The 26,480-nt window shown below is 44.6% G+C and overlaps 1 protein-coding gene across 2 annotated transcripts in view; it reads right to left on the reverse strand.

The window, feature by feature from the left end:
• Nucleotides 1–1,696: 1,696 nt before the first annotated feature.
• The window catches only part of CYTH3 (cytohesin 3), a 68,321-nt gene continuing 43,537 nt past the window's right edge, over nt 1,697–26,480 (reverse strand). For both annotated transcript variants that reach the window (XM_032230716.1, XM_032230715.1), the window contains exons 5-13: nt 23,179–23,297; nt 17,842–17,922; nt 15,985–16,097; nt 14,215–14,363; nt 13,265–13,376; nt 6,753–6,829; nt 6,571–6,642; nt 4,597–4,751; nt 1,697–2,662 (exon numbers count right to left, since the gene is read on the reverse strand). In XM_032230716.1, the coding sequence (XP_032086607.1) occupies nt 2,590–2,662; nt 4,597–4,751; nt 6,571–6,642; nt 6,753–6,829; nt 13,265–13,376; nt 14,215–14,363; nt 15,985–16,097; nt 17,842–17,922; nt 23,179–23,297 (951 nt within the window). In that variant the 3' untranslated portion in view covers nt 1,697–2,589. The remainder of the gene's footprint in view (nt 2,663–4,596; nt 4,752–6,570; nt 6,643–6,752; nt 6,830–13,264; nt 13,377–14,214; nt 14,364–15,984; nt 16,098–17,841; nt 17,923–23,178; nt 23,298–26,480) is intronic.

Consider the following 26,480-nt stretch of genomic DNA (forward strand, 5'->3'; position numbering starts at 1 on the left):
AGGCAAATTCTTACAATATGACAGGGATTTGGGGAAAGGAGGAGGTTCAGCACCCGAAAAAAATGGTTTGTAGTGGATATGCACTTACGCAACCTGTTCCTGCCCTCTTTCCGCCCCCCCCAATTGCACAGGATGGGACAGATTTATTTTTAATGATCCACCCTTCCATGCCATGTGTCTCACATTACAGTATTAGCTGATATCCCAGGACATACGGTCTCTGTGCGATCGGTAGGAGAAAACCAAGTTTCAACAGAATAACAAGAGTTGGAAGGGACCTTGGAAGGTCTTCTAGTCCAACTCCCTGCCCAAGCAGTAAACTTGCACCCTTTCAGACAAATGCCTTTCCAAAGAGCCGAGGTGGCGCAGTGGTTAGGGTGCAGTACTGCAGGCCACTTCAGCTGACTGCTATCTGCAGTTCAGTGGTTCAAATCTCACCGGCTCAGGGTTGACTCAGCCTTCCATCCTTCCGAGGTGGATGAAATGAGGACCCAGATTGTGGGGGCGATATGCTGACTCTGTAAACTGCTTAGAGAGGGCTGAAAGCCCTATGAAGCGGTATATAAGTCTCACTGCTATTGCTATTGCTTATCTCTTTTTTTAAAATCCTCCAGTGATGGAGCCACCACAGCCTCTGCAGGCAAAGCTAATCCATTGAGTAACTCTTCTCAATTTCTCATTAGGAAATTTTCTTCTTGGTTCCAGGTTGCCTCTCTCCTTGATTAGTTTCCATCTGTTGTTTCTTGTCCTGCCTTCGGGTGCTGTGGAGAAGAGATTGACTCCCTTTCTTCTTTGGGGCAGCAAATACTGGAATACTGGGATTATGCCACCCCTACTCCTTATCACTAGACTAAACGTCCCCAATTCCTGCCGGTATCCTTCATACGCTTTGCCCTCCAGCCCCCTAATCATCTCCGTTGCTCTTCTCTGCACTCTTTCCAGAGTCTTTTGGAACACACCCTTGTTGCAAAAAAAAGCACAAAGAAGGGCGAAAGAGGAGGTTTTGGTTTTGTCATAAGGGGATAGTACCTTGAAGAGCCCCCCCCCAAAAAACACCTTTCAGAGGCCTTTCCTCTAAACTAAAATTAAATTACTTAATGTGGAAACTAAGCCTAAGCCTTTTCTAATTTCGTTTTACTGGCCTCGTGACCACTGAAAAGTTTTGGCCCAATTTGGATCCCTGTTCTTGATGCCGTTTGGTTGGCGACCACCAACGCAATTATTTTGATTCTTAACTGTTGTTATTGTCAGCCACCGATGGCTCTCCTGAGAAAATACTGTTAGATACAGGGGTGGAATTCAGCCGGTTTGCACTGGCTCGGGCGAACCGGTGGTTGCAAGGACTGGCTGGCCACGCCCGCTCTGCCCCTCCCAGGAGTCTCCACGCAGCCCGTTCATCATTCCAGGTAAGTGCAAGGCCTATGTGGAGGCTCTGGAAGGGCCAAAAATGGGCCTCCCGTAAGTCTGGAAACAGAGGGCATCCAGAGCCCGGGGGAGGCTGTTTTCGTCCTCCCGGAGCATCAAGGAAAGCCTCTGCAGCCTAGAGAGGGCAAAAGCCATCCACCCCTGCTGTGATGCAGGAAGCCGAGTAGGCCACGCTCACCCGGCAAACAGGCGGAGAACCGTTTGCTAACATTTTTCAATCCTACCCCCCGGTTAGATCCCAACATTTATAAGTCATCCATACACCCAGCAATACGATTGCTGTCTCATTTACTAGAAAATTTAGCTATTTTTCTTTTGGCCAACAGAGGATTTCCAATCCGCTGGATTTTTTTAAAAATGGCAAAACTCCTGTTTTCCTTTAAGGAATCCCTCAAGTTTTATGTCTTCTAAACAGAGGGATGGATTAGATGGGCCTGTAATCCTTTGAGATTAAAATCCTCAGCATTTCAAGACGGTACATCCAAAACAGATCACCCATTTTTCACTGGTGGCTTTATGCTCATCGGAGATGGATTCACAACACCTACAGTTACTCGAGCACCACAACTCACGTTCTCCCTCTCTTAGGTGGACATGTGCACAAGGGGCACAACTTCCACATCAATGGTGTGATGCTCAGGGTGTCATTTTCCCCCTCACCGGCCATCAAACAGCTATCTTTTTTTTTTTAAAGCAAGGATCACAGATCCTTTCAATCCAGTTTCCTGGAAGTGGAACGAGACCCTCTTGGAGAAGACAATATGGAGGACTGGGCTAAAACCCAAGAGGAACAAATGGGGGGGGGGATACCAGTTGGGGAGGGGAAGCAACTTCCTGGAGAGCTTTTTCAAACAGGACCATCTTGCTGAGAGAGAGAGATGTGATCACACACAAGCCACATCAATGGGATTCAACGTTACGCACGACAGTCTGGATGTAAGCTCTGGATTCAAGCTCTGGATGTAAGCTCTTAAAGACTCAGAGGAAAAGATCTCTCTCTACCAGGAAGGACAGGACACCGCGAGGAATCACAATCCCCAACAAGTAAAAGAGGAGCGGGAGATTTCCAGCTCAGTTGTGGTTCCATCACACTCCCGAAAGGAGTGGGATGAGACAGGCTTCCTTGGCACTGGACACCGGGATGGCGAGAGTCCTTCCACAGCGCTACTTCTTGTTAGCAATCCGTCTCTTCCGAGTGGCCAACATGTCATAAAAAGGGTCCTTGCTGATGCTTGCCCTAAAACGAAAGAAAACAATAATAAATAATTAAGCTAGGTTTGCACCCTAACGCCAGTGGTTTTCAACCTCAACAAGTTTTAAAATACGTGGACTGGGGAATTCTGGGAGCCGAAGTCCACCAATCCTAAGATTGTCAAGGTTGAAATTCTCCGCCTGGACCATAACAAACTACAGACAAGCCACTGTCTCTGTGAGCAATTAGCAATAGTTAGACTTATATATACCGCTTCATAGGGCTTTCAGCCCTCTCTAAGCGGTTTACAGAGTCAGCATATTGCCCCCAACAACAATCCGGGTCCTCATTTTACCCACCTCGGAAGGATGGAAGGCTGAGTCAACCTTGAGCCTAGTGGGATTTGAACAGCCGAACTGCTGAACTACAGTCAGCTGAAGTAGCCTGCAGTGCTGCATTTAACCACTGCGCCACCTCGGCTCTTCCAATTACTTTCCACCTGGCTTCTCAACACTAAGTACCGTATTTTTCGGAGTATAAGACGCTTCGGAGTATAAGACACAGCTTTTGGGGAGCAAAACAAGGGAAAAAATATCTGCCTCTGCCTCCCAGCAATTTGCCTCCTTGCAACAAACAGCAAACAGTACCGACAATATACACCGTTTGTAGTGTTATATTTCAGACTATTCTTGTACAGATGCTATTAAAATCGACGTGCTTTCTGGAAGCATAGTTATTCTCTGCTATTTAAAAGAATAGCACTTTTTAAAACAATAGCACTGGGCCTCTTCGGATCAAGCATTTATTTTAAAAAGCTTCATTTTGTTAACTTGTCTAGAATAAGAAAGCAGTCTTTAAAAAATAAGTCTAATCATTTGAACATTCGATAGGCATTTATAGCTGTTGACTTACCTCCTTGCAGCAAACAGCCTGATTAGCACAAGGGAAAAAAAATCTACCTCTGCCTCCCAGCAATTTGCCACGTGGAGCAAACAGCAAGTTTCACTTTCAGTTTCTCCCGATCATCAGCTGTTTCAGCTTGCAGGGATTGCTATAGCCTATTGAAGCCTCCACAAGCCCCCCTTTGCTGCAAAGTGGCAGAGGCCAAAGGGTGGGGGATGGTGGGTGGGTGGGGCTACATTTAGTGTGTAAGACGCACCCACATTTTCACCCTCTTTTGGGGGGGGGGAAGGTGTGTCTTATACTCTGAAAAATACGGTAGTTTTGGCTAAAATACACTCCCTTCCCAAGTGTCTCTCCTGGAAAGGTTGTAAGTCGAGGACTAACTAATTAGTCCTCAATTTACAGCAATTCATTTAGTGACCATTCAAAATTAGAACGGCAGTGAAAAAAGGGAACTTTTTCACACGACCGTTGCACCATCTCCGTGGTCACGCGATCAAAATTTGGACAATTGGCAACGGGGGTCATATTTGTGTCTCGGGGTTATGTGATCCCCTTTTGTGACCACCTGACAAGCAAAACCAACGCAAGAAGCCAGATTCACTTAACAAATGCCCTCTTAACTTTACCACTGCAGTGATTCCCTTAACAACTGTGGCAAGGAAGGTTGTGATATGGAGCAAAACTCGCTTAACGAATGTCTTACTTAGCCACCTAAATTTTGGGCTCAGTTGTGGTGGTAAGTCAAGGACTACCTAGTATGGTGAACACATCCATGTGATATCATCATTATCGTTTAACGACCCCATAATCCCTTGCGGGATGGACTCTGGGCCTCTGAATGGAGCTAGCGGATGTTTAATGGCTGGATTCCCTCCCTGTTGCCAGTGCCGAGTTAAGTTCAGCAGATATATTCCCAGAGAGAGAAATATCTGCCTCTATCCACGATTGAACCCTCCGTCTCCTCATTGTGAGGCGAGAGCGCCACCTCTAGGCCACTGCCCCATCACTTTACAGCTGGACTCTCCCTACAGCTGGCCTTGTGCTCCCCGTCTTCCCATGAATAAAGTCCTCACTTGATGGATTTAATCCACTCTTCTTTTTCTTCGGGCGTGGGAGCCGATATCCTGTACACCATGTGGTTGCCCTCGACCACCCGGCCATCCGCTTCCGTCTTACATGCTTTGATCACTTGTCCTTTGTGGCCGGGATTGTACAGCTCAAAGCAGTTCTAGGGAGCAAACCACACACCAACAATGACACTTTAACCTCCGTTTGGCAAGAATTGCTCCTCTGCAGAAGCCAACATTCAACCAGAGCTTTCTCCAATCATTGTTGGTATCTTTCACCTTCGTAAATATCATTCTGCTTTATATAAGACCGGGTCATTTTTCCAACCTATTTTTCCCTTGCAATGTAATAAGTGGTTTACCATTCAAACCCACGATCCCTAAATTAGCCAGCAAGACTAAATAATGATGTGATAATAAAAAAGCAGATAAAAACTAGGAAGACAGAGAAATCAATATATTGGTTATACTCGTATGATGTGGTGCTTGTAATGTTTTCAGATCTGAAGTGCTTAATTTTTCTTTTAAAGGTAAAGAGCAGGGTTGGGAAGAGCTCAAGGAAGTCAAGAGGATGCCTTAACCACATGATTGAAAGTCTACTGGTCTATAAATGAATAAAAGAGAAGAGATGATAAAGATAAGAGAAAGATAGATAGATAGATGATAGATAAATAGATAGATAGATAGATAGATAGATAATCTAGAGAGAGAGATTAGATAGATAGATAGATAGATAGATAGATAGATAGATGATAGATAGATGATAGATAGATAGATAATCTAGATGAGAGAGATTAGATAGATAGATAGATAGATAGATAGATAGATAGATAGATAATCTAGAGAGAGAGATTAGATAGATAGATAGATAGATAGATGATAGATAGATGATAGATAGATAGATAATCTAGATGAGAGAGAGAGATTAGATAGATAGATAGATGATAGATAGATAGATAGATAGATAGATAGATAGATAGATAGATAGATAGATAATCCAGATAGATAGATAATCTAGATAGATAGAGATAGATAGATAGATAGATAGATAGATAGATAGATAGATAGATAGATAGATAATCTAGATAAGGAGAGAGAGAGATTAGATAGATGATAGATAGATAGATAGATGATAGATAGATAGATAGATAGATAGATAGATAGATAGATAGATAGATGATAGATAGATAGATAGATAGATAGATAATCCAGATAGATAATCCAGATAGATAGATAATCTAGATAGAGATAGATAGATAAGATAGATAGATAGATAGATAGATAGATAGATAGATAGATAGATAATCCAGATAGATAATCCAGATAGATAGATAATCTAGATAGATAATCTAGATAGAGATAGATAGATAGATAAGATAGATAGATAGATAGATAATATAGATAGATAGATAATATAGATAAAGATAGATAAACAGAAGACATGATAGAGATGATAGAATATAGACATAGATAGATAGATAGATAGATAGATAGATAGATAGATAGATAAGCAGATAGATGATAGTAAATCGATAAGATATAGAAATATAGAAATATAGATATAGATAGCAGATAGATGGTAAGATACCATCTCTATGAGATAGAGAGAGAGAGAGAGAGAGAGAGAGAGATGCTAGAGAGAGATGACTGAAGTTCCTTGCTTATAAAGAAGATCCAGGCCTCGTTCATGTGGTCATGTCCACTATCTTGTCCAAATAACATCCCTTCACATCTGTCCCCTCCCAATTGTGTATCAGCCATTTTCTATTTGATTTTAGCAGATGTCCACAATGCCAAGCAGCTGAGATGCATCTCCAGAACAAGAGTTTTACCACTAAGTTGAAGGTTCAGAAACCAGCCGGTACATCCGTAAGAGCCGCTCGCTAAGGATGAGGACTGATTTAAAGGAAATCAAGAAAGATCCTTTTGGGAGAAAAGGATCTTCTGAAGAAGTCGGGAGAAGAAGGAGCGAGAACTTACCGGCTTTCTTGGATCTTCAACTTCCTTGATACTGAGGTTTTCCAATGGAATGATTCCCCTGGGCTCTTTATCCTAGGAATTTGTGGGGGAGAGGGAAAAAAAGGAATATCCAGTCAACCTGTTGGAATAGCTTGGCTGTGGAAGAAGGGACGTTATTATTGACACCTACGAATCACACTCACCGTTGTGTATTCAAAATAATAGAGGCAATTATCAGTCAGTATAAACCATCTCCTTTTCCACGTTTTCACCCGTCCACCTAAAAAAACAACCAAGAAAAGCCACTCAGTTAGGTTGGGCTTTCCCCTAAGCTATGATGCATGGGACAAAATAACCTGGTTACCTTCTGATTAAATGATTAGCCGTGTGCAAAAATCAGACAATTGAATGGAAAATGGATATAGAAATAGGGTTAAAATGAACACAAGTTTACTGAGGCTCTCCTTATCCAGAAAGGGTAGCTGGATTGATTTGCCGAGCTAAGCCAGGGTTTTATTTAAGTATGAATTGACAATCAAGCCACAGTTAGCTGAGTTCAGACACAATACTCGTCCATGGTTTGCCTACACCAGTGATGGTGAACCTTTTCGGCACCGAGTGGCCAAACCGGACTGTGCATGCATGTGAATGCATGTGCGTGTGCCACAGTGCCAGAAACATGAGCAGTTCGGCCAGTGAGCATCTCCAAAAAACAGCCTGAAAATGGCTCCCAAAATGGCCTGAAAACAGCCTGAAAATGACCTGGAAAACAGCCTGAAAAACAGCTTGAAAATGGCCCAAAAATGGTCTGAAAAACAGCCTGAAAATGGTCAAAAACAGCCTGAAAATGGCCTGAAAAACAGCCTGAAAATGGCCTGAAAAACAGCCTGAAAATGGCCCAAAAATGGTCTGAAAAACAGCCTGAAAATGGTCAAAAACAGCCTGAAAATGGCCTGAAAAACAGCCAGAAAATGGCCTGAAAACTACTGGAAAAACAGCCTGAAAATGGCCCCCAAATGGTCAGAAAACAGCTTGAAAATGGCCTGAAAAACAGCCTGGCTTAAAAACAGCCTGGAAAATGGCCCAAAAATGGTCTGAAAACAGCCTGAAAATGTTCAAAAAGAGCCTGAAAACAGCCTGAAAAACAGCCTGGCTTGAAAACAGCCTGAAAAACAGCTTGAAAACGGCCTGAAAATGGTCTGAAAAACAGCCTAAAAATGGTCAAAAACAGCCTGAAAATGGTCTGAAAACAGCCTGAAAATGGCCTGAAAACTGCTGGAAAAACAGCCTGAAAATGGCCCCCAAATGGTCAGAAAACAGTCTGAAAATGGCCTGAAAAACAGCCTGGCTTGAAAACAGCCTGAAAAACAGGTTGAAAATGGCCCAAAAATGGTCAGAAAACAGCTTGAAAATGGCCTGAAAAACAGCCTGGCTTGAAAACGGCCTGAAAAACAGCTTGAAAATGTCCTGAAAAACAGCCTGGCTTGAAAATGTCCTGAAAAACAGCCTGGCTTAAAAACAGCCTGGAAAATGGCCCAAAAATGGTCTGAAAAACAGCCTGAAAATAGTCAAAAAGAGCCTGAAAATGGCCTGAAAAACAGCCTGGCCTGAAAACAGCCTGAAAAACAGTTTGAAAACGGCCTGAAAATGGTCAAAAACAGCCTGAAAATGGTCTGAAAATGGCCTGAAAAACAGACGGAAAATGGCCTGAAAAACAGCCTGGCCTGAAAAACAGCTTGAAAATGGCCTGAAAACTGCTGGAAAAACAGCCGGAAAATGGCCCCAAAATGGTCAGAAAACAGCCTGAAAATGGTCTGAAAAACAGCCGGAAAATGGCCTGAAAAACAGCCTAAAAACAAGCAAGGAATTCCAGAAAAGAAACCCTCAAGATGGTAGCGAATTAGTGACGGCACTCCCAGGAGCCACCCAAAACTTGATTTAATTGCACCAACCGGATTCAACTCCTACTCAAAATCAGTGGGAAAGACAAAGACTTTGAAGTAGGTTCAAAAGCTTCTTGCCAACAAGAATGAAGGGACAATCAGGATGGAACAACTGTTTATCTTCATTTGCCTACCTAGATCTTTGAGAGCCAACCCCTTCCTTCAGGTAAAAGTAAAGGTTCCCCTCGCACATATGTGCCAGTCGTTCCTGACTCTAGGGGGCGGTGGTCATCTCCGTTTCAAAGCCAAAGAGCCAGCGCTTCCCGAAGACGTCTCTGTGGTCATGTGGCTGGCATGACTCAACGCCAATGGTGCACGGAATGCTGTTCCCTTCCCACCAAAGGTGTTCCTATTTTCCTACTTGCATTTTTTACCTGCTTTCGAACTGCTAGGTTGGCAGAAGCTGGGACAAGTCACGGGAGCTCACTCCATTACGTGGCACTGGGGATTTGAACCACCGAACTGCCGACCTTTCTGATCAACAAGCTCAGCGTCTTAGCCACTCAGCCACCACATCTCTTCCTTCAGACATAATGCTAAAATCCACTTTTTCCCTTTCTCAAATGTTTCCTTCCGTGTTTTTCTACCTCTTTCTCAATCCGCTTTAGAATTCCTTCCACATTTCTCATTTGCTTTTTTTTTCCCACCAAAGGATTATTTAACGTCCCAAAAGATCAAAAACGCTGCCCAGCCCTTTGGGCAAAGCAAATAAGACATTCAAAAAGAGAGAGAGAGAGAGATTCTATGATTCTTTCCTGGTGAGGAAAACGCAGACGAGCGACCAAATTGTTCCTTTTTCAGCAGAAAACATCCGAGAAGGCCAAAGAACGCATTCCAAACTTGGACATATTTATTTCCTGAGCAGGAGAGGAAGTAATTAAAACCAGACCTTGGCTGTTTACAAGAAAAGGTTTCGTCTCAGACAGTTGAGCTGAGCTGGGGCCAACAGACAATGCAATTTGGAATTTTAAAAATTGTCTTGTCCGGAGGGATCACTCCCTGGGATCTGTTGCTTAACAAAGATTTTGTCCAGCTCCAAGGTCTGCTGCGGAGATTTCACTGCCTCTTTCCGCCCCTTCAAATTGGCGCGTAATTAATCGTTAGGCAATGTCTCCAAGTTCACCCAAAATAAACTTGGGCGTTACCGATTTTTTTCCCCCTAATTTGTAGGAGAAATAGAATCCTCAACACTACCCCCAAAAAATATTTATTTTGGGGGAAAAACCACAGCAAAAGCAGACGAGTTTGAAAGAGGAAGACGTTTTCCATGCTGCCCTGGGTTATAGAGAGTCCTCGGATTACAACCAATAGTTTAGCGACAGTGAAAACAGCACTGGGGGAAAAAGTGACTTGTGAGTCCTTGAACATACGACTGTCACTGCATCTCTAGAGTCACATCATGATCAAAATTGCAATGGTCCCAACATCCCGGGATGATGGAATCACCATTTATGATGTCGGTTAGCTTCCGACAAAAATGGGAAAAACTGGATTCACTCAATGACCTGGTGACTCACTTTTAACAACGGCAGTGGTTTACTTAACAACGATGGCTGGAAAAAGATCATAAAACCAGGTCGCTTCACAGCTGCGTCACTTAGCAATGGAAATCCTCATCCCAATTTCATTACGTTGAAAAAACTACCTCTACATGCAAACTGTACGATGAACAACCGCGACGTAAAATATTCAGACCATTATGTGGTCATCAAAAGTTTTCTTCAGGGTTTGGAAGAAGAAAAAAAATATTTCTGCTGGTATCTGCTGTCAAATATATTCTCCGTGGATGCAACCAGCAACTTTTAGAAGAAGACTGAATTTAAATGTCTAGAGGGATTGTCAGTAATCCTAAATCCGTGATGGCAAACCTCTGGCATGCGTGCTTCAAGTGGCACACGGAGCCATTCCGCTTGGCATATGCGGCTGCGCCCATTCCTCTTCCGGGTTCCTGTTGCGCATGCGCACGCCAGTAGTGGGATTCAATAAATTTTGCTACTGGTTCTGTGGACGTGGCATGGTTTGGTGGGCATGGTTTGGTGGACGTGGCAGGGGAAGGATACTGCAAAATCCCCATTCCCTCCCAATGAGCTGGGACTCGGGAGGCAGAGAATAGATGGGGCGGGGCCAGCCAGAAATGGTATTTGCCGGTTCTCCTAACTACTCAAAGTTTCCGCTACCGGTTCTCCAGAACTGGTCAGAACTGGCTGAATATCACCTCTGGGAAGGATACTGCAAAATCCCCATTTCTCCCCGATCAGCTGGGACTCAGGAGGCAGAGAATAGATGGGGGCGGGGCCAGCCAGAGATGGTATTTGCCGGTTCTCCAAACTACTCAAAATTTCCGCTACTGGTTCTCCAGAACTGGTCAGAACCAGCTGAATACCACCTCTGGCACATGCGATGATCAGGTGGCCTTTGTGCATGCAGCTGTGCCGGAAACCGGAAGAGATGGACTTCTGTTTTCTGGCATGAGGATGTGTGCCGGCCAGCTGATTGGCACATGTGCGGCAGTAACCAGAAAACCTTCTGGCTGGTGCTCATGCGCGCACCAGAAACCAGAAAGTTCATCTCCCAGCACATGCCTCCTGGTCAGCTCCTCTTCCTGGGCACAGCCCAGATGCGCATGAACTATTCCCATTTCGGCACTTGGTGCCGAAAAGATTCGCCATCACTGTCATGGCTGTCCCAAAGGTACTTTTTCAAGAGGCAACTGAACTTTTATTTTTCCTTGAAGACGTTTTGCTTCTTATCCAAGAAGATTTTTCGGCTCTGACAGAATCCTTCCATTCCGCACTATGCAGTCAGAGCTGAAGAAGCTTCTTGGATGAGAAGCAAAACATCTTCCAAGAAAAAAATTAAATCCAGTTGCCTCTTGAAAAAAGCACCGTTGGGACTGAATTTAAACATTTACGGGGGCTTATTTAGGAAAAAGGGGGCAGGAATGGCCTTCTCTCCATCCTAATCCTGGGGGGATTGCTGGAGCAAAAACCGCTTTTGGTGATCCGTGAGAAGGCAGATTTGCCAAAGAATAAAACAAACCTCAGATTTCTGGCAAAGATTTCTGGCAATCCTGCCATGAGGGGGAGGGAAACCATCTGCAATTCATTACATCGTTTTCCGTCCTCTGTCTGTAGCATTAAAATAGGGCAGCAGACAGTTCCTGCCTCTGACATGGACGAGGGATGGACTCTTGAAATGAGTCGACAGTCAAGTTAGAAGTTAACTGGGAATGAAAACAGATGCTACCGGGGCTGACCGGCCCACGAAACCTGGATTTGTAACGGAGCTCTTTTCAAAAGAATAAGAGAGCTTGGATCTCAATTATTAATTGTCCATTAATTGTCTATTCTTTCATCAGAATCTGGGTGACTTTGGCGAACCTCTTTTTTACAGTAGTGGTGAATATCTGTAGCTGGGGTGTAGTCGGGGTGGGATTTAGCTGGTTCGCACCAGTTTGGGCGAACCGGTTGTTGCAAATACTGGCTGGCCCCACCCACTCCTCCCCTCCCAGGAGTCTCCACATGGCCCGTTCATCATGCCAGGTAAGTGCAGGGCCCAAACTTGGTACACAGATGACTTACTCTCTGGAAACAAACACTGTGGGGGTAAGATATCCTAACACCCCTTGAGGTGTGTGTGTGTGTGCTTCTGTGTCTGTGTGTTCCAGCATAACTCTGGAATGCCTGGGCCGCGGAAATGAAAAGGAATACATTATATCTATAGTGTGAAATCACAGTAATTTTGACAGTGATAGTGCGCATTTTGGATTCAAGTTCTGTTAAGATACAGCCTGTTGTGCCTTAAAATGGCTTCTACTGTACAGCACAGTGGAGTTGCCATGGTGACGGCTTCGTAGTACTCCACAAGGTAAGGGAAGGAATTGGTAAGGATAAAATAAATACCCATTCAACGCCGTGTTGTCAGGTAGCGAGAAATAAAAGGAAATTTCAATGCTACCTTGGTGCTCTTAATTCCAGAAAGTTCACACTCCACACTTGTCAAACTGTCCTAAATCAAGTTGGTCAGTGAGAGGTTGTTAAGGTGTTACCAAGGATTTGATAATTTGCCAAGAGTTTAGATTAATTCTGCAGGCTCTGCCGAGCCATTTAGTGGCAAGCAGAGAGGTGTCAGGCAACGGATGCCGAGGAAGGATTAAAGGAAAGCAGAAGCAAGCAAGGGAAGACGAAAAGAGATACCTACCTCCTAACGCAGAATAAGAAGAGACAGCCAGTCACAGAACAGAAAGGTGATAGATCTCAGCCCAAAAGGAAAACAAGAAGGCATGTTTAAACCAGTCATTTCTACCACCCCCCCAAAAAAAATCGAGAACCCCAAATCAAAACCAACAGAAAGGCACCAATAACAAGTGGGGGAAAAGAGAAAACATTCAGGCATATAAAAGGAAAAAGCTTGCGTGTTTCCTGGTAACCCATGGTAAAAATATAAGTACATTACAGAATACGTATTGGCGGAAGATCATTTAAATCCAACCGAACGTTTGATTGGGCTCGGGTGCTCGGGAAAAAAAAATGGGCAGTTTTCAGATTGGTAAACTCGGAAATGCAATTCCACAACTCGGCAGCCAAAATCACCAAAAAGCAAGACATTTTTTCCCCCCAGTGAAATAAATGATTTCAGCAGAAAGGGATAAAGGCTGCCATTATTCGGTGTGATTTCCAGACCAGGAGTGGAAGGGCGGAAAGGGGGGGGGAAGGGGGCTAAGCAGCCATCGGCCGAGGCCAAAGCTGGGAGGGAAGCACGGATCGACTCACCTAATTTTAGGAGCCAGCCTTCGCGATCGGGATTAAAAAAGGTATGGGTTAAATCGTTCCCATCGTCTTCTGGAATCTTAAAGGGCTCGTTTTTAATGCTTTCGTATAAATTCTGAAAAGAAACCAGAGGGGCAGAGAAGGTTAACACCACAAACAGGGATGCTGGGTCAGGTGCAAAGGATCTGGGTCGTACATTAAATTGCCATTCAGAAGATTCAATGGGTAAGTAGCAGAGATGGGTTCCTACCAGTTCGCACCTATTCGGTAGAACCGGTTCGTCAAATCTACCGAACCGGTTAGAAGAGGTTCCACCAGTGGACCCGGAAAGCAGGCCACACCTACAGAGGAGGTTCCAAAAATTTTTGAAACCCACCACTGGTCCTTGGATAGGATTATTCTACACTATCATGCTCCTATTTATAAAACTCAGTGCCTCTGTGAAAGGTAAGGATGACTACTGCGTTTGTGGTGCAATCAGAACATTGTGTGTGTTGAAGTTGTTTTAACGCAAACCAAAGATGCCTTTTAAAAAACAAGTTTACATCCTATTCTTATGCATGCCAGTGCTGTGTGTGAGGTCATTTAAGGTGGTTCTGACAAGTGTCGTCGGCATCTTCATATCCGGTCACATGGGCGGCAAGCCACTCCCATCCGGTCACATGGGCGGCAAGCCACTCCCACAAACGAGGCCACACCCACAGAGTAGGTTCGAACAATTTTTGAAACCCACCACTGGTAAGTAGCTAAGATGCTGAGCTTGTCGATCAGAAAGGTCGGCACTTCAGCAGTTCGAATCCCTAGCGCCACGTAATGGAGTGAGCTCCTGATACTGGTCCCAGCTTCTGCCAACCTAGCTTGTTGGTTGGTTTCTACACTTATTAGTTGACTCTTTGGCCATTCTTCATGAACACATGAGTGCACGTGTTCATCCCATTTGCAAAGCCACTTACCCGTAGCAATTCTTCCGGGAGGTCTCCTCCCTCGTTAATCCCTCTGTTCATAGATATAAATCTCTCCGCTGTTGGCTTGTCTCTCACGTTGTGGTTGTGTAGACTGGTGTTCAACATGATGATTGCAAAGGAGAGGACGTAGCAGGTATCTAGAGAACGGAAGATCAACGCAGAAGGTTTGTTCCGCACAGCTGCTTGTAAAAACCAGTCTCTGGCAAATATATATGTTCCAGAGTTATGCTGGAACACACACACACACACGGCTGTGTGTGCATTTGTGTATGTTCCAGCATAACTCTGGAACGCCTCAAGCAATTTCAGCCAAACTTGTTACACAGATGACTTACTCTCGGGAAACAAAACACTGCGCGGGAAAGACACCCCTTGCATCCCTTGGGGTGTGTGTTCTGTTAAGATACAGCCTGTTGTGCCTTAAAATGGCTTCTACCGTACTGCCTTAAAATGGGTTCTAGTGTACAGCGCTGTGGAATTGCCATGGTAACAGTTTCACGGTACTCCACAAGGGAGCTCCCTCTAGTAAGAAGGAAAATCCAACATTAGAATTTGCGGCAACATTCATGGAAGAATGGCTGGGATAAATAAATACCCAGGCAACGCCGGGTTATCAACTAGTTTGGAATAAAGTAAACAACTACATTATCCTCTCTCAAGGACCCCCGGCAGAGAGAAAAGACATCCGACCAGAGTTATCTTGAACTTGGGACACAACTCTCTCTGGCACTTAGCCAAGAAGGAAAATTGAATTTAAAATTGAATTTCAGCTTTGTTCGTGTTAAATGACTACAGGGAATCCTCAACTCCCAGCCACAACTGAGTCCAAAATTTCCTTGCTAATTTAAACTGCTGTTGAGTGAGTTTTGCCCTCGATTTTACAACCTTTCTTGCCACCGTTGTTAAGCGAATCGCTTCAGCGGTTAAGTTAGTAACCTGGTTGTTAAGCGAATCAGAGAATCCCCATGGACTTGGCTTGTCAGAAGGTCGCAAAAGAGGATCACATGAACACCCCCCCCCCCCAAGGACGAAGCAACGGTCATAAATATGAACCCGGTTGCCAAGCGTCTGAATTTTGATCCGGTGATCTTGGGGATGCTCCCAAGATGAAAAATGGTTGTAAGTCCCTTTTTCCGTGCCGTCATAACTTTGAACGGTCACTAAATGAATTGTAGAAAGTTGAGGATTACCTGCATGCGACCAATTTCTCTGCCTTCCAATCCCAGTTGCTCTAAAGAGGTTTACAAAAACTTCCCAAAACAAACCTTCAATAAAGGTAAAGGTTCCCCTCACACATATCTGATAGTCGTTCCTGATTCTAGGGGGTGGTGCTCATCTCTGTTTCTAAGCCGAAGAGCCAGCGCTGTCCGAAGACGTCTCCGTGGTCATGTGGCCCGGAATGACTCAACGCCCGAAGGCGCACGGAACGCTGTTCCCTTTCCACCAAAGGTGGATCCTATTTTTCTACTCGCATTTTTTCCGTGCTTTCGAACTGCTAGGTTGGCAGAAACTGGGACAAGTCACGGGAGCTCACTCCATTATGTGGCGCTAGGGATTCGAACTGCTGAACTGCTGACCTTTCGGATCGGCAAGCTCGGCGTCTTAGCCGCTGAGCCACGTGTCCCAAAACCTTCAATAGTTGTTACCAATGACAACAGCTGGCCAAGTGATGACAGCACCAAACAGGTTGAGGCTTGCAGGATGTGGCAGTCCAGCCTATAAAGACACATGCAGGTAGGAAAGGCCACGCCCGCTCACCTGTAGACTGGAAGACCCCAGGGTTGCAAAGGCAGTAGCGTGAAGCAAACGCCTCCATCATGCGATCAATTTTCTGAGCTTCTCCCGGCAGCCTAAAACTCCACAGGAACTGCCTGCAAAAATATCCAGAAAGTCATGATATGATAAAATACGATTAAAGTAGAATATGATCAAGTCCAAGGCTTCAGCCTAATCAGGAATTAAACATGTATGCAGGCAGTCCTTGACTTACAACCATAATTGAGCTCTAAATGTACGTTGCCAAGTCGGATATCTGAGTCGTGCTCCATTTTATGACTGTCCTTGCCATAGTTGTTGTTAAGTGAATCCCTGCAGTTATTAAGTTAGAAACATGGTTATTAAGTGAATTTGACTTCCCCTTTGACTTGGCTTGTTGGAAGTTCTCAAAAGTTGATCACATGACCCCAGGACCACTGCAACCGTCATAAATATGAGTCCATGGACACAGTGTTAGACTGTGTTCCATGTAGACATAAGCATTTAACATTCATCCAATCCAGGAGAAACTTAAACATAGCTTGTAGAATCATAGAATAACAGAGTTTTCCCCTTCTACTGCAGTGTCAATCATTTTAAACCCTTCCTCCCCCCAACCGCCTCTCAAAAAGACTCCTTACAGGAGAGGAGGATGGAAGGGAGAGGAAGAGAAGGAGAGAGGGTAGGTGAGGGAAGAGGAAGAGTAGGAGTAGGAGAAAGGTAAGAGAAGAAGGAAGGGGAAGGAGAGGAGGAAGGGGGAAAGTAGAGAAGGGAGGGAGGGAAAAGGGAAAGGGAAAGGAGAATGGTGGAAGGGAGAGAAAGAGAAGGAGAGAGGGTGGGAAGAGGAATGGTAGGAGTAGGGGAGAGGTAAGGGAAGACGGAAGGAAGAAGGTAGAGAAGGAAGGGAGGGAAAAAAGAAAGAGAAAGGAGAGGGTGGTGGAAGGGAGAGGAAGAGAAGGAGAGAGGGCAGGTAGGGGAAGAGGAAGAGTAGGAGTAGGAGAAAGGTAAGAGAAGAAGGAAGGGGAAGGAGAGGAGGAAGGGGGAAAGTAGAGAAGGGAGGGAGGGAAAAAGGAAAGGGAAAGGAGAATGGTGGAAGGGAGAGAAAGAGAAGGAGAGAGGGTGGGAAGAGGAATGGTAGGAGTAGGGGAGAGGTAAGGGAAGACGGAAGGAAGAAGGTAGAGAAGGAAGGGAGGGAAAAAAGAAAGGGAAAGGAGAGGGTGGTGGAAGGGAGAGGAAGAGAAGGAGACAGGGTAGGTAGGGGAAGAGGAAGAGTAGGAGTAGGAGAAAGGTAAGAGAAGAAGGAAGGGGAAGGAGAGGAGGAAGGAAGGAAGTAGAGAAGGAAGGGAGAGAAAAAGGAAAGGGAAAGGAGGGATGTTGGAAAGGAGAGAAAGAAGGAGAGAGGGGAGGAAGAGCAGGAGTAGGAGAAAGGTAAGAAGAAGGGAGGGAAAGGAGAGGAGGAAGGAGGAAAGTAGAGAATGGAGGGAAAAAGGAAAGGGAAAGGAGAGGATGGTGGAAGGGAGAGGAAGAGAAGGAGAGAGGGTGGGAAGGGGAAGAGGAAGAGTAGGCGTAGGGGAGAGGTAAGAGAAGAAGGAAGGGGAAGGAGAGGAGGAAGGAAGAAAGTAGAGAAGGGAGGGGAGAGAAAAGCAAGGGAAAATAAGGTGGTGTTACAACAGGTAGAAGGTAAATAAAGCAACCCAAACTGCATATTCTAACCTATTAAATGAAATAATAAATGTGTAAGAATGATAAATGTAAAGAAGAAGGAGAATTATGTGAATGTATACTTAAAATGGTATGTAAGAGAATAAAAAAATAAAAATTTTCTTGCCGGGGGGGGGGGGGGGGGAAGAGATTCCTTACCGTAACGCTTGGACGAGATTGAGATCCACAAATTCATGGAGTTCAACAAAAGCCTGAAGTACTTTAATATTAAAGTCATCCCTGGAAAAGAAAAGAAAGGAAGAAGTGGAAATAATAACTGTTTCGTTTAACATTCCCGCGTTGGGCTTTTGAGGTGGACGGGTAATTTTATTCTATGTTATTGTTTTAATTGGCCAGTTACCAAAGCTGTATTCACTGGTAAGAACCAGGAAACCTTCAACAATAACCTTCAGAAATTATGGTTATTATTAGCTAATTGGAAAAGTGCACACTTGGGGAAGAAGAGGACTGTGCGGTGATTGATGCTCTTAGAACTTGGTGGGGGATGGGGCAGGAGGAGGAGGAAGAAGAGGGGAAGACAGCAGGAGAAGGAGGGAGAAGAAGAAGGAAGGAGGAGGAGGAAGGGAAGGACTGTGGGGTCCTTGGTTCTCTCTGAGCTCGGTTGTTTTCTTGCAGACATTTCATTACCCAACTAGGTAACATCATCAGTGCTAGAAAGGAGTGGGGTTTGTGGGGAGGAGGAAGAGGAGGGGAAGAAGTAGAAAGGAGGAGAGGAGAGGAGAGAGAAGGAAGAAAGGAAGAGGAGGAGGAGGAATAATAGGAGGATTGTGGAGTCCTTGGTGCTCTCTGAACTTGGTTGTTTTCTTGCAGATATTTAATTACCCAACTAGGTAACATTATCAGTGCTAGAAAGGAGTGGGTTTTGTGGAGAGGAGGAGGAGGCCGACGAGGAAGAGGAGGAGGAGGGGAAGAAGAAGTAGAAAGGAAGAGGAGGAAGAGGAGAAGATAGCAGGAGGAGAAGGAGAGAGAAGGAAGAGGAGGAGGGGGAGAAGTAGAAAGGAAGAGGAGAAGATAGCAGGAGGAGAAGGAAGAGGAGGAGGAGGGGAAGAAGAAATAGAAAGGAAGAGGAGGAAGAGGAGAAGATAGCAAGAGAAGGAGAGAGAAGGAAGAGGAGGAGGAGGGGAAGAAGAAGTAGAAAGGAAGAGGAGGAAGAGGAGAAGATAGCAAGAGAAGGAGAGAGAAGGAAGAGGAGGAGGAGGGGAAGAAGAAGTAGAAAGGAAGAGGAGGAAGAGGAGAAGATAGCAGGAGGAGAAGGACGGAGAAGGATGAGGAGGAAGAGGGGAAGAAGAAGTAGAAAGGAAAAGGAGGAAGAGGAGAAGATAGCAGGAGGAGAAGGAGAGAAGGAAGAGAGGAGGAGGGGAAGAAGAAGTAGAAAGGAAGAGGAGGAAGAGGAGAAGATAGCAGGAGGAGAAGGAGAGAGAGAAGGAAGACAGGAGGAGAGGAAGAAGTAGAAAGGAAGAGGAGAAGATAGCAGGAGGAGAAGGACAGAGAAGGAGGAGGAGGAGGAGGGGAAGAAGAAGTAGAAAGGAAGAGGAGGAAGAGGAGAAGATAGCAGGAAGAGAAGGAGAGAGAAGGAAGAGAGTAGGAGGAGAGGAAGAAGTAGAAAGGAAGAGGAGGAAGAGGAGACGATAGCAGGAGGAGAAGTTGAGAGAAGGAAGGGAGGAGGAGGAGAACTACAATGACTTTGGTCTTTGGTGTTCTCTGAGCTTGGCTATTTTCTTGCAGACCTTTCATTATCAAACTAGATAACATCCACAGTGCACTGATGAAGTTACCCAGTTTGGTAATGAAACACCTGCAAGAAATCAGCCGAGCTCAGAGAGCACCAAGAACGGCTCGGAGACGTAGATGCCGGATGACACAAACAACCATGAAACAAAGAACAAGCAAGCATCCATCCCCTTCTTTTCATTCGGTGCAAGCGAGAAGCCTATTAAGGCGACGATTCATCATCGTTTCATCATAGCCAATGCGAAGCCCTGCAATCCACAGGGTGTGTTTACAGAAAGGCATCAGCAGATTAAAATGTGGCGGATCCGCTTCCATCTAAGGCAGGGCAGGTGGATTATTTTTTTTACAGGTGGCTTCCAAAGGGAGCCTAGCAAACCTTTCCAAGAATTTAAATTCATATGTCGAAAAACCCATTCATTAAATCAGAGGCAAGCCGACTGTTGCCTAAATACCAGTCCGCCTTTGCCAAGAGGAAATGAATGTGGTAGAGATTCAAAGGGAGGTTGTTGTTGTTTTAAATGTTTTGACACAATCATATCAACAAGAACAACAACACAATTTAGCAAAGAGGCTCCAGGAGACTCCTTCGGAGAGAGAATCTCAAGACCTTCAATATGTCATAAAGACAAGGGTCGGCAACCTTAAACCCTCAAAGAGCCATTTGGACCCGTTTCCCACCGAAAAGAAAACACCGGGAGCCACAAATCCCTTCCCGTGCCTGGCTATTTCCTGAGCGGCCACAAAACTAGCATCTGTATTTGAATTAAAGCTTCTGCTTTCTTCTGAAATGTTTCTTTTCTTGGATGTAACCATGTTTGGCCTCAGTGGTGAGTTTCAAAAAATTTTGGAACCTTTTCTGTAGGTGTGGCCTGCTTTCCGGGTCCACTGGCGGAACCTCTTCTAACTGGTTCGGTAGATTTGACGAACCGGTTCTATCGAACTGGTGCGAACCGGTAGGAACCCACCTCTGGTTGGCCTACTGGGGGTTGAAAAGCTCAATAAATCACGTGCCAGCGGGTGACGTATAATTTGAGCAACAGGGAGCCGCAGCAGAGGGATGAAAGACCCACATGCAACTCCAGAGCTGCAGGTGGCTGACCCCTGCACTAAGATCTCGAGATCTTTCTTCAAGACCTCCTTATTATCATATTCTAAGTTTTTCTCTAGATAGTTTTTGGTCAAGTATGACTTCCTTCTTTGTCAACGGAGAAGGAAATCACTTCTTTGTTGAGCGGGTGAAAGGAAGGGAGGGGAGGAAAAGAAAAATGAAATAATACAGCTGCCTCAACAGATGGAAACCAAGGCATATCATTAATATGACGTCGTCCTGGTTTGAATTCCGCACCTCCTAAATCCCAATTATATAAATGCCCTGTAGAATTTTACCTGTCAGCAATGCAAGCAAACACAGCCGAGTCTTTTAAATATATATTTTGGTATGTGGATTGTCAGAGGCGTCAGAGCTGGCTTGCTGCCAAGGTACCAACGGATACCCTAATTAAATCATGAGCCTCGAGCTAAGCTTCAAAAGAAATCCAGTTATTTATTAGGAGCAACATGTGTGCATGTATCCAAGTGAAGCCAGCTCTGACCCCATGTCATTTACAGCCCAATTAGGACCCTGTTTCCCCCCCCCCTCTTCCCAGGGTGTGTCATAAATCACATTCTCCAACGGAGCACTGTAGAGAACACGCCCCTCCGGCTGTTGCAGGTAACCTGGGAGACAGCCTTGAGAAAAGTATGCATGGAATGTGCTTCTGGTTGTGGCTGCGGTGCTGCTCCGTCAGTTTCCTCCCCCCCTTGCCTATGGCAACTCAAGAGCAGGGCAGGGATGCTTTGCAAGTTGACATGGATATTTACTTATGTATTTATTTACATATTTACTTATAAAATGTATAGGCCATCTGTTGTGGCCCAGCAGGAGCCATTGGAGCTACAAACAGACTCCGATAGCGAGGGACCCTATGAGTCAGCTCTAGAAGATGTGGAGGACCCTGGACAGGGTTCAGACTCCGAGCAGGGACCAGAGAGGCTGGTTGGCCACCAGGAGGCGCCTGAGGCATGGAGCAGTGGTGAAAGCCAAAGGGAGTTTGTCCCTGACGTCAGGCCCTGGAGCAGTGGGGAGGAGCTAAGGGAGTTGGTCCCGGACGCCAGGCAAAGACGGGCAGATAAGCGCCAACAGCAACTACGGAGATATCGAAGATAATTGGGGCCATGTGGTTGTGATTAGGCTCCTCCCAAGAGAGTATATAAGAAGAGACTTTGGGAGGAGGCTTTTTGCAGGACACAACCGTTATACTAAAGCTGGAGAAGCTCCTGTGTGCATTTCTTATCTGTGGAAGTCTGGGTTGCTGCCAAAGTCTTGTCGGTCTGTTAATTTACTGTGAATAAATTGTCTAGCAGTAATCTTGTGTCGGCGTGCCTCACCGTAGGGAGGTGGGTCAGAACAGCCATCTATCTTACCACAGGTAATTCTGGGCAGCTTACAGTCATAAAAATTAAACGTAAATTACATTAGAATCAAACATTAAAATCAAAGGATACATAGGGAGAGAAAGTCCAGTTGCTTCCTGAAAAAGCACCTTTGGGATAACCATGGCATGGATGACGGAGAATCCCTACAGACCTTTAGCTATACCATTTGGGATGAACACCCTTGGAACGGGGTGGGAGTAGGAATGGATTTCCAGAGGGGGAAAAAATTGCCGACTACAGGAACCATTTGCACCACTCAGGTGACCCTGAGGACAGAGATAAACCTCCAAGTGGCCTCAAGGACTCTCTAAAAGGATGGAAATGACCAGCTGTCTGCAAGGAATATCAATCCTTCCCTTCCCCACCATCCAGTCAGAGCTGATGAAGCGTCTTGGATGACTGACAACTGGTCATTTGCATCCTTTTTAAAGAGTCGTTGAGGCCACTTGGTGGTTAGTTTGAAAGAGGGGTCAAAGAGGTCATCTATGTCCAAATTGGACAGCCTTCTCTCAACAGAGGAGGAGGGATGCGACATCATCTATCTTCACTCTACAACACGGTCCTTTCAACCGGTCCAAGAAAACTCCACATCCATTTGCACCACACAGGTGATTCTGAGGACAGAGATAAAGCTCCGAGTGGCCTCAAGGACTCTCTAAAAGGATGCAAATGACCAGCTCTGCTTGCAAGGAATATCAATCCTTCCATTCCCCACCATCCAGTCAGAGCTGATGAAGCGTCTTGGATGACTGACAACTGGTCATTTGCATTCTTTTAAAGAGTCATTGAGGTCATTTGGAGGTTAGTTTGAAAGAAGAGGGGTCGAAGAGGCCATCTATGTCCAAATTGGACAGCCCTCTCTCAAAAGAGGAGGAGGGATGCGACATCATCTCTCTTCAGTCTACAACACGGTCCTTTCAACTGGTCCAAGAAAACTCCACATCCATTTGCACCACTCAGGTGACCCTGAGGACACAGATAAGCCTCCAAGTGGCCTCAAGGACTCTCTAAAAGGATGCAAATGACCAGCTCTGCCTGCAAGGAATATCAATCCTTCCCTTCCCCACCATCCAGTCAGAGCTGAAGAAGCTTCTTGGATGAGAAGCAAAACATCTTCAAAAAGAAAAAAACAAGGAAGTCCGGTTTGCCTCCTGAAAAAGCACTTTTGGGATAACCAGGACCTGGAGGATGGAGAATCTCTACAGACTTTAAGGAAACTTGAGGTTCTAAGTGCAGCTCTCCCTGTCCATCATGAGGACATACACTTACCTTTCACCGAGATAATCGCCGATAACGGTTTTATTAAGCCCCTCCCCTTTATACAGGAACTGAGCGATGTCTTCCGGGGTGTTCTGCAGGAGATCATTTTCAATGAGGAACTGAATTCCCTAAAGCAGCAGGGGGAAAAAATAAAATAAAAAGGGAGATAAGAATTCAGCCTTTGTTGCTCTTTTTTATATAGATATAAAAATAGGCGGGGCTTCAGTCAGATGGCAGCCATCTTGACTTTTTTTGACCATCCCCTGCAGATGCCATTGACTGATTGAACAAATAGAACAATTTCAAATTAATTGGGGGAAAGAACAGGGAAGTCAGGAAGCAGAGAAAAAATAGTTTCGTCTTTCTTACTTTCTTGCATTTCCATGTCATAAAAGATCTTAGGGAAGCAAGTCTAGAAAACTCATTCAAGCTATCACTCCCTAGAAAACCTCATGGTTGGGTGTACATATTGCTAAATACTATACTAACCCATGGCTTGCTTTTAACCATGGTTTACTGAGCAAGGAAACTCATGGTTGGGTCTACACATTACTAAATACCGCACTAATCCATGGCTTGCTTTTAACCATGGTTTGCTGAGCTCATCTACCCAAAGCTACCTCATGGTTGGGTCTACACATTACTAAATAGCATTCTAACTCATGGTTTACTTTTAACCATGATTTATTGAGCAAAGCTCAATAAATCATCTACCCAAAGCTACCTCATGGTTGGGTCTACACCAGAGGTGGGTTCCTACCGGTTCGCACCGGTTCGATAGAACCAGTTCGTCAAATCTACCGAATCGGTTAGAAGAGGTTCCACCAGTGGACCCGGAAACAGGCCACACCTACAGAAGAGGTTCCAAAATTTTTTGAAACCCACCACTGGTCTACACATTACTAAATAGCACTCTAACTCATGGCTTGCTTTTAACCATGGCTTATTGAGCAAGGAAACACATCTACCCAAAGCTGCCTCATGGTTGAGTCTACACATTACTAAATACCACACTAACCCATGGCTTGCTTTTGACTTGAAGCTCGTTATGCCAACTCTGCTTTTAGAAAAATGGCCTTTTAACTACATTTTTTAATTTAATTGGAGCAATTCCTGGGCCAGATTTATTGCTTCCCCCCCCCCCTTCTTGAGGCAGCTGGAACCACAAACGGCAGGAGTGGAAATAACTGGGTTTGTTTTCCCAAACAAACAAGCGGAAAGTTCAAAGCAGGTTTAGGATGGAGGAGAAATAAGGAAAAACAAACATCTTTTTGACCGAAGAAACAGAGAGGGAAGCTGCAGCAACATCTGGTGCCAAAAGGGAAAACTGTCCTTCCTGTTCCCGAAAGAGGGAAATGCACTGAATTTATTTTATTATCAGGGTAGGCCCAAAGATATTTTTTTAATCAAGCCGGGAAAACTATTTTTAGTCTTGAAAAACTGTTGCTGTTTTACACTCCCTTTGTCTGTCTGTCTGTGTGGTTGTGTGTGCGCGCAGAAAACCTGGTAATCCTCCACTTCAAATCACTCATTTAGCAATCGCTCAAAGTTACAGCAGCACGGGAAAAAGTCACTTGTGACAGGTCCTCGCACTCACGTCCGTGAAAGCACCCTGGCGATTGGGAGCGTGGTAACTAGCATTTATTTATGATGGGTGCAACCTCCCTGGGGTCATTGGATGGCCCTTTGCCATCTTCCCGACACACAGAGTTGATGGAGGGGAGCCAGGTTTGCTTAATGACCACACGATTCACTTAACAACCGCACTGGTTCGCTTAACAATCGTTGGGGGGGGGAAGGTTGTAAAAATTGGGGCCAATTTGCTTGACAATCGCCTTGATTCTGGCCTCAGTTGTGGTCGCAAGTCAAGGAATTTTGCCTGTTCCTTAAATAAATATCTTAGTCAAAACAGTCACACACAAAAAACCAAGAATCAGATTTCCATTTGGAGGCAATATTTGGTTATCAAAAAGAATTATGTTTCCTTCTACAAAATCAGCATGAGAAAAGAAATTTGTGGCAATTCAAAAGCTGTTCAAGGACTCTCTTTTGTTTTTCTTTCTTTCTCTTTCTCTCTTTCTCTTTCTTTACTTCTTTTTCCTTCATTGTTTCTCTCTTTGTCTTTCTTTCTGTTTCTTTTCTATTTCTTTACTTCTTTCTCTTTTAGTCTCTTTCTTTCTCTTTCTCTTTATTTCTCTCTCTTTTTCCTTTCTCTCTCTCTTTCTATTTCCTATTTCTTTACTTCTTTCTCTTTCAGTCTCTCTCTCTTTTGCTCTCTTTATTTCTCACTCCTTTTCTCTCTTTCTCTTTTCTCTATTTCTTTCTCTCTCTTTTCTTTACTTTTTTCTCTTTCAGTCTTTCTTTCTTTCTCTTTCTCTCTTTCTCTTTCTTTACTTCTTTCTCCTTCATTGTTTCTCTCTTTCTCTTTTTCTTTCTTTCTTTCTGTTTGTTTTCTATTTCTTTACTTCTTTCTCTTTTAGTCTCTTTCTTTCTTTCTCTTTATTTCTCTCTTTTTTCTTTCTCTCTCTCTTTCTATTTCCTATTTCTTTACTTCTTTCTCTTTCAGTCTCTCTCTCTTTCGCTCTTTATTTCTCACTTTTTCTCTCTTTCTCTTTCCTCTCTTTATTTCTTTCTCTCTCTTTTCTTTACTTTTTTCTCTTTCAGTCTTTCTTTCTTTTTTTCTTTCTTTCTCACTGTCTGTTTCTCTTTATTTCTCCCCCCCTCCCTTCTTTCAGCTCCATGCTTCACATATCCCTTTCTTGTAACAGGTCCTATCTCCTGGAAATCCAGATATCTCAAGAAAATGAAATTAGCGTCATCGGATAACAAAATCAAGCTAACCCCCTAAGGGAGAAGACAAGGCTCCAGATGTATTTAGCTCTTAAGATGGAGGGAGGCGAACCAGACAAAAAGAACGTGTGCTCGCTAAACTGTCTCTCTGAGATCTAATAAAGAAAAAGGGGAGAACGAACTAAAGACTGAAATGTAATAAGAAAGAGAGGTTTTGCAGAGCAGCCCTAGAGATCATGCTCCAATGATGCCGAGCTCCATTTATGGGGCTTTTTCAGCCAAGTGGCACAATGGAGATCAGAGGAGGTGGATTAATTAAACAAGATGGCGTCAGCCGCTGCAGCTGAGAATTCTGGGAGTTGGCTGGCTGGAGAATTCTGGGAGTTGAAGTCCACAGGTCTTAAAATTGCCACCCCTGATTCACCCCTGGCTTAAAGAACGCGATGAACTCCTCTTAACTGCTCTGGCTATAGTTGGCCAAACAAACTGTGATTAAACAAACTCAGCTCAAAGTACACATT

The sequence above is a fragment of the Thamnophis elegans genome, chromosome 14 (genome assembly GCF_009769535.1).
Source record: "Thamnophis elegans isolate rThaEle1 chromosome 14, rThaEle1.pri, whole genome shotgun sequence".
Taxonomy (NCBI): Eukaryota; Metazoa; Chordata; class Lepidosauria; order Squamata; family Colubridae; genus Thamnophis; species Thamnophis elegans.